The sequence below is a fragment of the Arachis stenosperma genome, chromosome 4, assembly GCF_014773155.1.
Source record: "Arachis stenosperma cultivar V10309 chromosome 4, arast.V10309.gnm1.PFL2, whole genome shotgun sequence".
In the NCBI taxonomy this organism is placed as follows: domain Eukaryota; kingdom Viridiplantae; phylum Streptophyta; class Magnoliopsida; order Fabales; family Fabaceae; genus Arachis; species Arachis stenosperma.
The window spans coordinates 17,418,017-17,434,864 of record NC_080380.1 but is presented as its reverse complement, the minus strand read 5'-3'; the positions used below and the strand labels follow the sequence as shown (position 1 = coordinate 17,434,864).

The window sequence follows — 16,848 nt, the reverse complement described above, 5'->3', positions numbered from 1 at the left end:
TGTTCTCAATAACTTTGAATTTAACCAGTTTTTTTTTCAAATTGTGTTTGTACGAAGAATTAATTTTTCTTTAATAATATGAAAAAAGTAAGACATAATAGTGTTACCAGAATGTTTTTATGTCTTTTGAATTTTTTATTTGTTTTTTTTATTTTTTTGATTGAAAATGATTAATAAATATATGAGTTGAGAAAAAAATTACAAAATTATTAATAAATAGTTTTTTATATTTGTTTTATTTTATTTTTTGAATTTTTTTTGTTTGAAATGATTAATAAATATGTGGTTTGAGAAAAAATAAATTATGAGATTTTTTTAAATGATTTTTATAAATTGTAAAAAGAATTATACCATAGTTAGTTATAGTTAGTTTATCAAAATTTAGATTAAATAAAAAATTAAATTTAACCATGACAAACCAATCTAATTCGACCATTAATATTGTGACATGTAATAAGAGGTAAGTTACCTTTTAAAATTAGAATAATATGATCAAATTCACCATAAAATAAATACGAACACAATTTAATAATTTAGAAGTTTATTTTTTTATTATTAATTTTTTGAAATTTACACTAATAAAATAAATAGAGTTTAAAATTGCATAAATATCATAACCACCCCTGTCTAATTTTATAATATTTTAATTATTTTTTAAATTATATATTATATAAATATAATTAGTATGTCTTTTATCGTATTATTTGTTACTTCTGATTTTGAAAACATCCAAATTTTAACTCATATACACTTTAGAAAATTATATTTTATAATAATTTTTTAATATTAAAAATTTTAGTAATAATTTTTTAGATCAAATCTACTGAACAGATGACCCCAGTCGAGCCCTTTAGTCGATCAAGAGGAGAAAGTTGATCGTAAGTGCCGTCCATCGGAATTCTCCGAAGGCATGTGGCCAACCAATCGTGGAAAGGGGCCAGGAGACGCTGGCTTATGCACTCCACTCGCTGTCTACTAAACGAGCCTTAGAGCGAGCGAAGCCTTCCATTTAGTGGCTTCCCCTCCTGCTACTCGCGCGGCGGCTTATCAGCCCGTAGCTTGCTTGCAGAAATACTATTTATTTTGAATCCGTCCTTCTAATCAAAAATAATTTTTAATAAATTTTTTGAAATTATTTATTATTCTATTTTAAATTTATAAATTTATAAAAATATATAAATTTTTTAGAATCTGAACTAAAATATAAAGTTGGATTTTTTAAATTTTTTTAATATTTTATTTAAATTTAAATAAAAAATATTTTTTATTAATATTTATGTTTTAAAATTAATAAATAATAAATAAACGATTAGTAAATTGAATCAATTTGATTTAATTTATTATTTGTATAGAATATAATATATATATATATATATATATATATATTAAATCAAATTTTAATTTGATTTAGTACTAATACAACATATATATAATAAATTAAATTAACTTAATTTATTTTACATGTAAATAATACAAATCGAATATTTAATTTACACAAAAATATTTAACATAAAATATATTACCAATTTTAATTTAAAATATTTAGGTAATTTTAAATTTCATTCTTTTATTAGCATAAATTATCCTTAGTTTTTAGTAGCTAAAGTTAAGCATCGTTCAGGTCTCTCAACCTTGTTCAAACGTGGCTGCTCAGTGTCAAAGTAAAACGTGTGTCGGTGTCCTTTATCGCTTTCTGTAATCTGTATTATCTTTTCACATTTTTTCTATTTAAAATAGCAAAGGGTGGCAACAATAACAGAGAAATCTTTTCTGTAAAAATAATAATAATAATAATAATCTAATCTTCCTTGATTTATTAAATATAATAAACTCATAGTACAGTATCGTTTAAACTTTTTGACTTTTGGCGGTAATAATAAATTTAATTAAAAAAACTGTGTAATTGATTATAACTGTAAATTACTTTTATCAAAGATACAATGTGTGAAGATCCATTATAATTGTATGTCTAATATCAATGTGAAAAAACTTTAATTTCTCCCAGTAATTTTATAAAGTATAATTTGTCAACAATAATATATGTTAATTATATCTAATTTATTTATATTAAAAGTTTTTTTTAAATTATTATTGAGTTAATTTTAAATTTTTTTAAAAATAATCGCTAAAAATATATTCGATACATATTAAAAACTTCTAAAATAAAATTAAAATAAAATAAAATAAAATTTAAAAATATTTTCAAAATCTTTGGCAAATTTTAGTATAAAAATATATTTTACTTAATATTTTATAAATTTGTTCAATTACATATTTTTTTTAAATATTCATTCATTTAATATAACAAGTATTTTATTTGTTAATATAATATTACATAATTAGATAGATAATAAAAATATTTTATACCGATAATATATCAAAATTAAAATTTACATTTATAATTAATGTTGATAATTAATTATTATTGTTATTATAAAAAGGCTAGCATAGTATAAAAAGATAAGATATTTGGTTCTCACCTCAAATAGCAATACACACCATAACACCATTAACCAAACCACATACACTTTCCCTCTTCACTTCACTTTTACTTTCACTTTTATTTTCTCTCTTAAAAACACACACTCTTCTCTTCTCTTCTAAGCAACAAAATTATTAGACACACCGTAACCCCATTCATTATTTCTTCTTGGATCTATCTCACCAAAAGAAACACTCTCATTCTTTCTTTAAAAAAAAAATGGCAACATTTCACACAAAAACATTAACACTATGTTCTTGTTTCATGGTAATGGCTTTGTCTCTCATCAACTTTCATTCTCTTCCAACAATGGCGGCAGATCAAACCCTAAAAACCACTACCAAGGATGATGTCAAGTGCACCCCATGTGGCCAAGTCCCGTCGCCGCCACCTCCCTCTCCGCCGCCGCCGTCTCCGCCTCCGGCCACTTCAACCAACAACTGCCCTCCACCACCTTCTCCTCCATCATCCGGAAGCGGCGGCGGCGGAAACACTTACTACTACTCTCCGCCGCCACCCTCTCAGTACTACTATCAACCGCCGGCCTCCACCGGAAGCGGCGGAGGGATCGGCGGAACTTACTATTCTCCACCGAACTATAAAAACTACCCGACACCACCTCCGCCGAACCCAATTGTCCCTTACTTCCCGTTCTACTATCACACCCCACCGGCGGCATCCACGGCGGCGCCACTTCCGGCGGCGGTTTACGGTGCTGCTTTGTTCTCTTTTCTCGTGGCGTTGCTTTTGTAGAAGAATTAAAAAAACGGTGGGAGTAATTTGCATTAGATTTGACAGATCTAAGGAAAATGAAATGAATGAGAAGAGGTTTCAGTTTCGGTTTCAGTGTGGCGCAGAGGGGCAAAACTGTACTTTCATGTCTGAGTGACAAGAACAAGAGATCTCTTTCTTTTGAAGCTGCAAAGGTTCTCTCTTCTTTCTTTCTTCTGACCCTTGTTTATGTCAAAGTACAATGTTGTTATTCCCACTAATCATTCTTGTTCTTTTTTTTTTGGATTATTTTTAATTTGCTAGTGGTAATATAGATTGATCTGCAATTTGTTCAAAATTTGTAATTGTATTTAGTCTTTTAATTTTGGTAATTATTAGTATGAAAATGGAAGGGGGAAAAAAGAAGAAAAAAGAAATAATATATTTCGTTTCCGTTTAATAAATTAGTTTGTAATAACCATATGATTAATTCTAGTTGAATACTAGTATCATCTGAAATTCTCTTTATACTTTTTTCCATATTTATATTGTTCAATTTAATTGATCTTTCTTTAATTTGTTTTCTCTACACCTTTGTGAGCACACTGTTTTAGTTCTCCAAAAAATAGATTATTGGAAAATAATTTATCAAATATTGACAATTATCATCATTTTTCAAATTAAATCACAATTTCAACTTAATTATCGGCGATCATTAATTATTTTGGACGGATTTATTAAACCGAGAATCAAATTTTTAACTAATACATATAAGTAATTAAGTATCAAATTTTAAAGGAATCATTTTATCAACAAACTAAGTATTTTAAGGGGATTAATGGTTTGCTTATTTGGTGAATTCATCTCATTATATAAACGACATAACTAAAGTTTAGGTTGGTAAAATATTTATTTTTTTTAAAATAGTTTATAAAAATTAGTTTTTAAAAATTAGCTCTTTAAAAATTATAGCATCTGTATTTGGTAAATTAAATTAAAAATAATTTTTAATAAATATAAATAACAATAAATATATTTGATAAAATAATTTTTAAAATTAAAAAATATTATAATAAATATTAATATAAAAATTAAATTTAAATATTAATTAATATATAAAATTATATTAGATTTTTAATTTTGATAAGTACAACTTAATTTTAAAAGTTTTTTTAGGTACTTTTTAAAAGTATTTTTAACTTTTAAAGATTACAAGTAACACGTAAAATTTTTATTTATTAAATACAAAACAAAATATTTATACTTTTTAAAAATACAAATATTTTTTTTGTAAATTTTACCAAATTAAATCCAAAAGAGAGTGAAGTGTTTGTTGTTTTGTCGTCTAAGGTGAATTCAATTAGGTAAGTAAGTAATAATTAGGTTTAATTACTGTGTTGGTCCTATAGTTTCACGAAATTTTTAATTAGGTCCTTATACTTCTTTTTTGAATTGAGTCTTTGTACCAAATTTTTTTTTAATTGGGTCTCTATACTTTTTTTCCTTTTATTTAGGTCCTTATATTAATTCTTTTTTTTTTTAGTTGGATCCTTATAAAATTAAGCCAATTACTACTAAGAAGGACTTAATTAAAAAAAAATTAGTGCAGGGATTCAATTAAAAAAAATATAAGAACTTAATTAAAAATTTCACAAAACTATAGAGATCAACAGAATAATTAAACCTAATAACTATGCCAAAAGTTTGCCAACCAGAAATTGAAATTGCTGCCATGTGATTGATGAGAAGTTGAGAAAGAACAAATTAAAAATTCAGATCATCTTAAATTTATGTAAAATTGATAATTAAAAATCATTAATTTAATAAATTTAATTAAATTATTATTTAATAATTTTAAATTATTAATTTTACATAAAATTAACTATATTTAAAATTAATTACACTTGAGATTTTACCGACAAATAAGTAATATTGTGGCTAAGAGTGAGGGTGACAACATGCTTAGCTAGACAAACAAAGGTGAATTTCATACAGGACTAATTAAAGTTCCTTTACATTATAAAATTAATTAGTTTTAATTTTGAGCTGTTGGATTCATTCGGTCTTTAATTCATTCTCAAATCTAATAGAAATTAGGAAGTGATCACTATGTATTAAGCATCTTTGTCAATCAATTAATTTAAGGTGCACGCTCCTTGTTTCATTGATCCGTTGTTAGTATAATTTTTTCTTTGATTGAATCAATTATCAATTAGTATAAATAAACGTTAATATTTTGCTTCCTGATTTTTATTTATTTTTCCTACATTGGCCCACCCAATGTGGGGAGCGTTTTTATATTAGGAACTCTTGCCGCTTCCTGTACAGAAGCTTCCATCTTTTAAAGAGTAAGAGAATAATTTTGATTCACAGTCTCACAGACTCAAAGAGCTTTATAATATTATTTTAATTAAATTTATATATTTAAATAATTTTTTAAATAATAAATTTAAAATTAGTTATTTTTATTAATTAATAATATATGATTGATTATTTGTATAAAATTCTTTTATATTAATATTGGATGAAAATTATATATATTACAAGCAGGGACGGATGTACATACATAGTTGTAGGGGCAAGCGTCTCCACTACAATTTAAAATTTTTTTGAGTAGTATATGATAATAATATTTATTCGTTCCACTAAATTATTAAATTTGACCCCATAATAATTTTTTATTCAATTTTTGGTACTTTATAATCAATTTAAAATTTTTATATTAGATGTCATTAGAATGATCAATTCTCAATTTAAATAAAATTTGTGTTTTCTTTTAGAAATCGACTTGAAAGAGTATTATTTATCTTTTTTGTTATTAGTTCTAATTTTTTTTCGTAACAACTGCATTAATTGAAAGAACTTTTTCAACTATGAATCTCAATAATGAGTTGGCTTCTAATTGTATAAAAAGTAAATTTTTAAATAAGTATTTACTGATATATATATATATATATATATATATATATATATATATATAAGAGTAATACTGCACATTGTCTTTTTATTGACTAAGTCTAACTAAGTTAAATAATAAGGTTTAAAATAATGCTAGTCATAACTGATTTTTGTTATCTTAGATTAATTTGGTTGGACTTATTTAACAAAAAAACTTTGAATGTGTAGCATTATTCTATATAAAAAGAAAGATATTTTGATTGCATTGTTAAAAAAAGATTACTTAATTTTTTAAAAATATAAAACAAATAATAAAATTCTAAATTATATGTTATTATTTAAATTATTATTTAGTGTTTTAATTTATAAATTAGATATTTTAAAGACTAATTATGTTATATGTACATGAAAAATAACCACTTATATACATATTAAACTAATAAATATACATTAAAAATAAATTAAATAATACATATAATAATTAATAAATATTTTAATAGCTAATTTTTATGTACATATAATATTTTTATTATAAAAATTATTATTATATTATATATTTTTTTCCATTATCAAAATTTTCTGAATCCGTAACTGATTACAACTTCCATTCTATCAATATATACACCATTATTTACTTGGTCCAAATATATGTAATTTACATCAATACATCCGACTATTTAAAAAAAAATAAATTAATTTTCTCAGAAAACTTAAATACTATGACATTCAATATTTTTCATATTTTATAAACTGTGATATTATTCTCCTTTATAAAAGAAAAATAACACTAACTTATTTTTGGAAGAAAATAATGTTAATTTCGTCTATCTTTAATAAAAATTATATTGTATAACAGTGTGTACCCTTTTATATTATTTTGACAAAAGATTCAATTATCCAACAATTTTCATAAATAACATTACTTGTAATTGTTTTATTTAAAAATATTATGCATATACAAAAAATTAGCTATAAAAATTAATTATTATATATTTGTATATAAATATATATGTTATTTAGTTTATTTTTAATATATATTTTTATATTAATAATTTATTTAGTACTTAATTTTTTGTGTATACTTAATACAGTAAAATTATATATATTTTAGAGTGAAGTAACAAATAAATTTTTAAAAATTTATATTTTAAATAGATTAATTCTTAAAAAAGATACCAATAAAGTTATCTAAAATAATAAATGTATGTGAATAGTTATTTAAAATTAAGACCTTCTATCTTTATTTTAAAGACTAATTTAAAGATAATAAATTTACATTTATTATTCTAAAAAATTTTATTAATTTTTTTAAAAACTAATCTATTTAAAATATATCAGAATTTATTTATCCTTTTATTCTATATTTTATTTCTCTTGAGCTTAGGGGTCCCAGTGTATAGTATGTACCCATGCCATAACAATAGGGCGGCGTTTGGCTACATTGAGTATTATTGTGGATTTGTGGCAAACAAGAATATTGGCAATGGAATATGGATACCTAATAAGTTGACATTACACCATGAATGTGCGGCATCATAGTTTGATCCCATGCATCCATGACTATCATAGTTACTGTGTTCCTCTGCTCCGTTTTGATTTCAGAGTCCCGTGCATGTCAGAATTACCTTCCATAACCATTTTCTGACACTAATCATTTCTGCCTGCATTTTTTACCCAATCAATCTTCATGAAACCGTTGACGATTTAGTTACTCAACAAGTAATCACCTAACACTTTAGTTAATATAATCTAAAATTTAAAATATAATCATCTACTTAATTTAAATGATACGGTCAATTTATCTTTATTAAATACTATTTATTTTTATTTTTTTAGTCAACTAATAATAAATCATTAAACAAAATTACTAATAAATCCCATTTATCACATAATAGACCCACTAGTTATTGGTAAATGGTATTTGCTTACCTAGCACATGATAGATTAATTTAGAGTTTTTAACCATAAAAATTGAAAACTCGTTATTAAAAATAATACTGAAAACTATTATTATTAATGTTTGAATTTTAATTTTTTTAGATATTTAAAACTATTTTATATTGATAGTATATAAAAATTAAATTTATTTATTATTTAACATTTTTTTTATATTTATAAGTAGTTCAGCTAATGTGAGATTCTAACTAATTTGGATTAGTCAAGTGGTTTTAGTCGTCCATTTAAGCAAGTGTTGAGGATTAAAATGTTGTCTTTTACATATAGTAACTCATTGATTAGCGGCAAACCCTTAAATAGAACTATGATTTATGAAAAATTAGTCTTTAACTTACCAAAATGGAAATACCATGAAAATAAAAAAAATTAATACGCAACTCTATCAGCTTAATCAGGCTAAGAGTTTAATCACTCGCATAGTATATACCTAAAATGATAGATTTTATTTTGGGTAAAAGAATGTAATAAGTGATTTTCCAAAAGAAATATATAGCATCATTTCCTCTAGTTAATTCTAATGATATATATGTGCCACTCTAAAACTAAAAGCTCCCCATGTTGAGAGTTGAGAGTTGAGAGCATGTGCTTTCAATCACTTTCTTATGAGAAACCAACAGCATGATACATTATTGATAGGTAGGGTCGCACCTTACTTGGTTCCACTATTTTTTTTTCCATCTGTTGATGAGTCACGGATATGCCCTATATATTTAGATATAACCTTCAAACTTTAGGCTAAACATGCAACATTACCCTTTTTCTATTTGGTCTGATCTTAGAAGATCTTGCATACATTATTCAGTAAGAAGTATCTTTCTTTTCTTTCTTTTTTTTTTTTTCCGAGAACAGCCAAATTTCTTTGGTTGATAATTATTCTTTCATTATATGTATTAATTGTCTCTTTTACTTTTTGAATTTATTAAAATTTGAACACACTTTTGTATGTCTAAATTACTAGAATCACTAATTTTTCAAAGAGTAAAACGAAGAGATAATTAATTTTAAAAAAAAGGAAATTATATTATATTCTTGTATTAAGGGAGATGAAGAAGAGAAAGAGGCTAAAGTATATATGTTAATGTTGCTTTAGTTTTCTTAAAATTGTATTTTGATATTTTTATTAGGAATTTGTAATTTTGCCTAAGATGTAGTAAATTTTTGTTAGTTTTGCTGACCAAAATATGCAACATTCTATCATCAATGTGCTGCGAAATCATTATATCTTAGAATTAAGAAACTCTAGTTCGGCTTTCCATAAAAATTAAAATATCGTCATACCTATTATTAGTATAAAAACAGAAACTATTGATATACCAAAATACTCATAATAATTTCCTCTCTTCAAAACAAAAATTGGGACAAATCACAAATGTATTGAGAGCATTTTTAGCTGGAAAGCACGTTACTCATGGCAACTATGATGCAAAAGGGGGCCTACCGGTGTTGTAATCTTGCTATTTGGCATCCATATAAAAAAATATTAAGAAAATGAGAAAAATTAAAATAAATAGCATTGCCTATACAATAAACGACGCCAATTCTAATAAAAAAATATTTTTGATGAACTAGCAAGTAAAATAGATGTATTTAGTGTAGCACAAAGAAGCATTATATCTATCCCCTTAATTATTCCATAACCAAGCGATTTGATTATATATGGCTTGTAAACAAAATGTTAATTGAGATATATATTGTGTATCACAAAATAAATAAACTATAGATGGTTACATCTAAAGAAAAGGGGAAGGGGAAAAAAAGGCTGCATAACTGAATTTGTACACTTAATTTTTTGACTTATTGACTTTTAAAGTCAATCGAAATTATTATACATTATTTTTCCTCCTATTTGAAGTTGAATAAACTAGTTTTGCTGTATAACAGAGTAATCATGATTAAAATTAAACAAATAAAATGACTCTCAAAATTATCAGTTTGAGAAAGTAAAATTATTGTTGAGTTATTGAGTATACAAATAAAACCTATGTCCAGGCATGGATGATGATACGACTTCTGATTTTTTATTTATTTAATTTCTTGGTTACATACTTACATTAGACTGTGTTTGGCATTTTTAGTGATTTTACTTGTTTGTTAAACATTGGAAACTAGTAAAACTATAACTTGGTCCTTTAAAGGTCATGTAAAATCTCAAACCCAAGACTACAGAACACATAGATGGTCAGAGAGAGATTAACAAGGGGATATGTAAACCATAAAATTTGGTTTCCGAATACTCAAATAAAGTAGATTCTATATAAAATGACCAATACAACTACGACTCAATGATTAATAGGACTCAGCAGCATTCAAGACTCAACAAAAACCCTCCCACTCCAACCAATAGGCAATAGCCACATCACACGGGACCTTGATTTTAATGCACCATAGAAACTTGGATACTTTCTCCAGTAGCACACATATATTCCTTGCATAATATACACCGCTGGCAAGGTCATTATGCAGATGCTGCAACCCACCAAACCCCCATTCTTATTTTGGACATGGTAGTGTAGACTGACCCACTCCCTGCACCTCATTGACCACAGACACAGACCGGACTACGACCAGACACCACGATGCGCAGGGACCAAAACCCTCTTCCCTCCCACCTGACCTGACCTACCTGGACTCGACTCGAACAGCCACCCTAGCATCAACCCGTATCTCCATGCAACCAATTTCCCTACAATTATTGAAGCCAGTTAGTTTAGAGGATGGTTAGAGATTTAAGGCAAAAACTATATGATTGTCGCGATTGTCACACTAAGGCAAAAAGTGAGACATTTTAAGGCATACTTACCCACTCAGCAAAGTGTCTTCAACTAAAGTTGAATCCGCTAGATGGGACTGGAACCTCATTGCCACCAAAACTGAAACCAGGTTGAGCAACATCGCCTGGAGGTAGTGTCTCATCTTCATCCTCCAACCAATATGTTTCGAGAATTTTAACGGCCTTCTCATATATTTCATTATTGTCATGACTCTGCAGGTTTTCAATTTTCTCCAATCCTTCAGCATCATCAATCATCTGAGCATACAAGTTAACATCTCCACTGTTACCCATGGCCTTCTCAGATTCCCCAACCTTTAGAATATTCTCCAGACCTTCTAAACAGACAGTGACAATTCTTGGGTCGGGACAAACAAGCAGATCACACAGAGGCTTAATGCAACCTTGGTTAACCAAATACCTTGTAAACACATAAGATAGGTCAATACAATGATGCCACAATATTAACATTATGAACCTCAACCAATAACAAGAAACAATGACATACTTGATCTGCTCATGACTACCACCAGATGTAGCATTAGAGATTGCCCATGCAGCTTCTTTTTTAATGTCAAACTCAGCATTTTGAAGAAGATTGACAAGGGGAGCAATCAGACCAGCTTCAATAACAGCCTACATCAGACATAAAATGTATAAACTACAGAGAGCATTTCATTGAATATGCCAACAAGAAATCAAATTCTTGACAATGAAAATAAAATAAAATTAAAACCCACACAGAATATCGTAAAGATTCAGTTATTACAACACCACATCAGCATTTCAAATAACATCTATCTCCACAGATTTCATGACCAACCAAAGGAACAGGAGAACGAAGTCTCAGTCAAAGGTTAGGGACAAATGGGACAAAGTCCAATAACATCAAATTGTCACGGGTTCCATTGAGAAACTAAATTTTACATGATATACAGTGCAAAAAAACAAATAAAAGGTAAGAAAACATATCAAATAGTAGACTCAACCCAACATGTGATTCAACATCAATAGAGCACCAAATAATTGGGATTAACCGGCTTGCCTGTATTTGATCTCTATTTCCAGCTGTAATGTTTGAAATAGTCCAGCAAGCTTCTTTCTTGATGCTCTTTTTGTGATTATGCGTCAACAGGCTCATAAGGCATGGGAGTGCACCATGATTGATAATAGCCTACAAAATTTTAAGTTAGGAAATCCTTGCCAAAAACACATGCATTACGTAACGAAAAAGATCTGGACCATTATTTCACCTAAATAAATTTTGAATAGAATGAGAACAAATTTGGTACAAAGTAATTATTACACCTGTTAACAATCATTACCTGAGTTTGAATGTCGTCCCCTGTCACAATATTTCCCACAGTACGAAGAGCAGGAATCAGCACCGAAGGAGATGGGTGCCTTAAAAATATGTAAAAACATTTAGTAAGTTCAATAATCGAATAAGACAAAAAATTTTATTGACAACATTTTGAAGAATTAATACCCACAAAAGAAGCTGCACCAGCCTGCTACATACACCTGCCTCAATAACTGCTTGGATTTTGTCATTTGTTCCATCAGAAAGATACGAAAGTGCCCAGCATGCATCTGTCAGAACCTCTTCATCATTTGAAAAGACCAACCGCTCAAGAGTTGGAAGTGCTGGCTTCACCTGTCCATCAATATTTCCAGAATCAGAAAAATGTCAGAATTTGGTTCTCTTACAGCTTTGATATAAATTAACTAGCTAAGAGATAACAATAATTACATGTTCAAATGGAGGCTGTGGCTTCCCCCTGCAGAAGTTTGACAGAGTCCATGTGGCATTTCTCAGCATTGAAAGTTTAGCATGCTCATTCAGCTGGGCTAATAGTGGGATCAAAGCACCATGGCTGAGAACAAGATCACGGCACCTAGGAGAGTCACCAGCGACATTTCCCAAAGCCCAAACAGCCTGAAATTTTGTAGTTTATGAGTTCAGGACAACTCCGTGAAAATTTTAAAACAGAACAGCTTGTATTCTAGCATCAACTACCTGTTCTCGAACATCATCACTTGGAGAACCAAGTAACTTCACAAATATTGGGACTGCCCCGTGATCAATTACCACCTTAGTGTTCTCAGAAGTTCCAGACGCTATGTTTGTGAGAGCCCATGCAGCCTCAAACTAAATCAACAGCAGATCACATAAAAAAATCAACGTAACAGAATTAAATATTGAACACAATAATACACGGACATCTTTGTACCAGATCTTCTATGACATGCTAAGAACATACTTAACATAAGTACATGTTTGATTTAAAAACTTTTGAACTCCAGTACAATAGCAAATGTAGGTAAGAGATCATTTGAAGTTAGGATAATGAAATTACACAGAATTTGAGTTTGTCTAAATGTTTTATTGAATTCTGAATAAATGAGATCCCATCCCTGAAAATTTACCTCTCAATTTTTATCGCAAGACAAAAACAAAGCCTAAATTAAAAACAAAATCCAAATAAAAAACATAGAAAGCAGTGAGACTTATATATATTATGAAATATTATCAATTCTCAATATTATATATGTCATGTCGACTTATAATGTTGCAACAGGCATGTCTCCTGTGTGTGTATTATGTATAGCATTCAGTAACTTATGTAAAAGGAATAACACACAAGCTCCAATGTCCCAAAAATAGAATCGAACCTGAAGCTGGGGGAAATCGTCCCTATGGAGAAACTCAACAAACCGTGGCACAACACCAGCTTGGATAACTTCCTCAATCGGTGGGCTGCGCTCTGCATTCAGAACACAACAAATACATTGCGATTTCAACAATTAACACACAGAATCAAAGCAAACATAGTTAATTAATCAAGAACACAAAAGAAAACTACAATCCATCCCCAGTTACCGATTGAGAGCAGCTTCCTAAATTGTGTGGTAGCTTCCAGTTGCTGGCTGTTATCATTGGACAACACCCCAGCGACCATAGCAGGAAGACTCTCCAACTGCCAAACAACAAACATCAAAATCATTTCCATAACGAACTAACAAACTAACCATCACCACACCTAACTTACCAAAACCACCACACATATGATGTTATACACAATAAAGAAATGAAATCAACCGCAGGCGTACGATCAATAATCAGATTTCACGAGATTCAAAATCGAAAGAACCAAATCGAGTCCAAATTCTAGTTTTACCTTTTTCTCCATGATGGATGAGGCTTGGACATTGGTTGGAAATTGTTGCTGCTGCTGGAGAAGCTGTTGAGCTTGGAGGCCCTCGCGGCGCTTCTTGAGGAGGCTCTCCTCGCGCTTACTCTTTCGGATCTCCACCATGTTGTCCTCCCTCCTCCGGCGACCCTCATCGGCGTCCACCGCCACCTTGTACCGGTTCCGGCGAACCTCCGTCCTCTCACTAGGCCTCAGAGACATTGTCACCAACGATCAAAAACCCCTAACCCTAGATTCGGAGATAGATCGAGAGAGGGAAAATGAAAAAACCCTAGATTTTCTAATCGAGAATTTGCAAAGTGCTGTTGTGTGCTTTTGAGTGAACGGTTTTTGATCTTTTCAGCAAATTTAAATAGCGCTGTGTAGTTGGCTGGTTCGGATCTTGGATCTGAAACCGGTTTTGTTAAATGGGTCGGGTATTGATATGTATGATAGTGATGGGAGGGATGGTTGAACCGACTTGAGCGTACGGGTTACTGGTTACAATGTATTAATTATTTTACTTTAAATGGTATTATATATTCCGAGAATATAGCAAATCATTTCTTTAGAATTAAAAATTGCTTCTAATGGAAAGCAAATGTGCTTCAAGTTTGAATTCTGGTTTTGAACGTTGGAGGAATTTTTTATTGTTATCTTTTGTGTTGTGATCATCATGTCTAGCTGGATGTTAAGATTTTTTTTTTTTTTTTACAATGGGAATGAAATTTGAATGTTAGATCTTATGTATATCATGGAAACATTTTAGTGTTTTACTATGGAACTAATCCTAATGTCTTTGTTTTCATTTTCAAATTTTAAGTTGCAATAATATAATACAAGTAAGTCAGCCTTCTAGGCTTAGTAATAAACATTTTTCATAACTGGCTTTGTGAAAAACATTGTACACTTATATTACATAAGTTAGGCCAAAATTAGTCCTAATGTAATCAGATTGAAATAAATAAATGTTAAATTTCATAAAAAGTTAACCAACATTTATACCTAATAAGAATTAATAAAATTATTATAAAAACTATCTATAAAATTTGGTTGAAAAATATGGATATAAAAAATTATTTTTGTGTTATTTGTAAAGATGGGGATGAGAGGTAATAAACTTTAGAGATGATAAAATTTAGTTTTTTCGTAAGCTCTTTGCATTAGGTGAAAAGAGTAATTTTGAATATTTTTTAAATGTAAAAAAGTATCTAGTCGTAAATGAGAATTGAATTTTTTTATTTTAAAATTTCATCTCGTATGCATGAGGTAGTTTTTTTATTTTTTTTAATTAAAAAATAATTTATAACGTTGACATGACATTTCCAAAAATTCGTATATTGTGAGAAGCATAATTTATGACAATAATTTAATATTATTTTGAATAAAATTTTATCATTTTGTACTAAAAATCAGTTAATTTTTGTTTCCACCTTATATAAAGAAGTTAACCCCAAAAAATAAACACACTCTCATTCACTTTCTTTTTAGCTAGCTAAATTTTAATTTCTTCTCACAACACTAATACAAATCTCATTATCTCACCACTCACTATCATATTTCGGCCGTACATAGAGTGAATGAAGCAAGCTAGAATTTATGAAAAATGCAAAAAAGAAGAAGATCATTTATACAAAATTTAAGAGTGACGGATAGCTTCATCCAACATGCATGGAATATACTAGCGTGCAGTCCCATGTTTCTCGCAATTCATGAGAATCATTTTGTAGAAATAGCAGAGCTTCATGCAGTCCCTGGAACGCATGGCTCCTCTCGGGCTTCTCGCACTTACTAAGCTGTAGTGTCATATTCTCGCTTATAGCGAGAAGCCTTGGCTCACCACCCATAGATTCATCACCCGTTCGACCTATTACGTTGCACATATATCACATAATCAAAGCAATATAAAAAATAATTTGTGACGAAACCCATGCTATATTTTGTTTTTAAAAGTGATCAAAAGAGAAATTTAAAAGTGTTTTTCACTGCTTTATACCTTACCTTATTTTTAAGTAGTTTATGTATTATCGTTGTCTAGTGAGCCTTAAAATACCACATAATAAGGCTAAATAATTTGGTTATGGGTTTAAATTTGGTGTTTTAGTTGAAAATGGGTGCGGCATGTGTATTTACAAATTGGTGGAGTGTTAGAAGGCACTTTCAACACGCGGGGGGATGTGTTGCATGCAGCACGTTGGTGGGCGTGAATGACACGTGGCGAAGTCTGGTTGAATAGGACTACAACACGTGGAGGGCATGTTAAGTGGCGTGAATGCCATGTGGCAAAGTCTAGTTGCACGGGACTGCAACACGTGGGGGGCGTGCTGAGTCAGCATGGGGAAGGGAGGAGGGGAGGCGTGTTACACGTGTCGAAGGCTGGTTAGTTGGTGATGCAACACGCACGCGCGGCGGGGGGGGGGGGGGGGGGGCATGCTGAGTGCTTTGTCTATATAAGGCAAAGTTTGGTACCATTTTCATTGCGAGGAAGAGTGTTCTTTGAGTGTGTTGCTAGTGTAATGGAGGGTACTGCAAACTTGGTAGTGTATCACAACGGTGAGATTATACGGAATACTCATGAGGGAGTGAGGTTTGTATGTCAAAATCCGTTTTCGTTTGTGATTCCATGCACCATGACATTCATCGAGCTTCAAAACGGTCTCTGTCAAAGCATGGAGAACAGTATACTGAGGAGAGTGAGCAGTATATTGTACCGGAATCTGGTTATAGTTTTTTGTGGTCTAATACAGTTTGATATCATGCCAATCGTTGATGAAGAGAGTATGCAAAATATGTTCCAAATTCACCGCCAGACTTAGATGTGACAGTCACAGATTGAG

At 29.6% G+C, this 16,848-nt stretch overlaps 2 protein-coding genes across 2 annotated transcripts; one reads left to right on the top strand and one right to left on the bottom strand.

The window, feature by feature from the left end:
• Positions 1–2,791: 2,791 nt before the first annotated feature.
• On the top strand, positions 2,792–3,235 carry LOC130974712 (leucine-rich repeat extensin-like protein 1). The gene has a single exon (XM_057899568.1). The coding sequence runs from the start codon at positions 2,792–2,794 to the stop codon at positions 3,233–3,235; it is 444 nt and encodes a 147-aa protein (XP_057755551.1).
• Positions 3,236–10,251: 7,016 nt separating this feature from the next.
• On the bottom strand, positions 10,252–14,342 carry LOC130974289 (importin subunit alpha-2-like). The gene is made up of 11 exons (XM_057899094.1): positions 14,000–14,342; positions 13,702–13,798; positions 13,494–13,585; positions 12,838–12,969; positions 12,571–12,756; positions 12,311–12,474; positions 12,143–12,221; positions 11,863–11,991; positions 11,326–11,453; positions 10,848–11,238; positions 10,252–10,730 (listed from the first exon to the last, which is right to left on the bottom strand). The coding sequence occupies exons 1-10, from the start codon at positions 14,231–14,233 to the stop codon at positions 10,866–10,868; spliced, it is 1,614 nt and encodes a 537-aa protein (XP_057755077.1). The 5' UTR covers positions 14,234–14,342; the 3' UTR covers positions 10,252–10,730; positions 10,848–10,865.
• Positions 14,343–16,848: the final 2,506 nt, after the last annotated feature.

Coding starts and splice junctions, on each gene's coding strand:
- LOC130974712 (XM_057899568.1), top strand. CDS start 2,792: ATGGCGGCAGATCAAACCCTAAAAACCACTACCAAGGATGATGTCAAG.
- LOC130974289 (XM_057899094.1), bottom strand. CDS start 14,233: ATGTCTCTGAGGCCTAGTGAGAGGACGGAGGTTCGCCGGAACCGGTAC. Junction 12,475..12,570: donor CACAGCCTCCATTTGAACAT/GTAATTATTGTT, acceptor ATTGATGGACAG/GTGAAGCCAGCACTTCCAAC. Junction 11,454..11,862: donor GAAATAGAGATCAAATACAG/GCAAGCCGGTTA, acceptor TGTCTGATGTAG/GCTGTTATTGAAGCTGGTCT.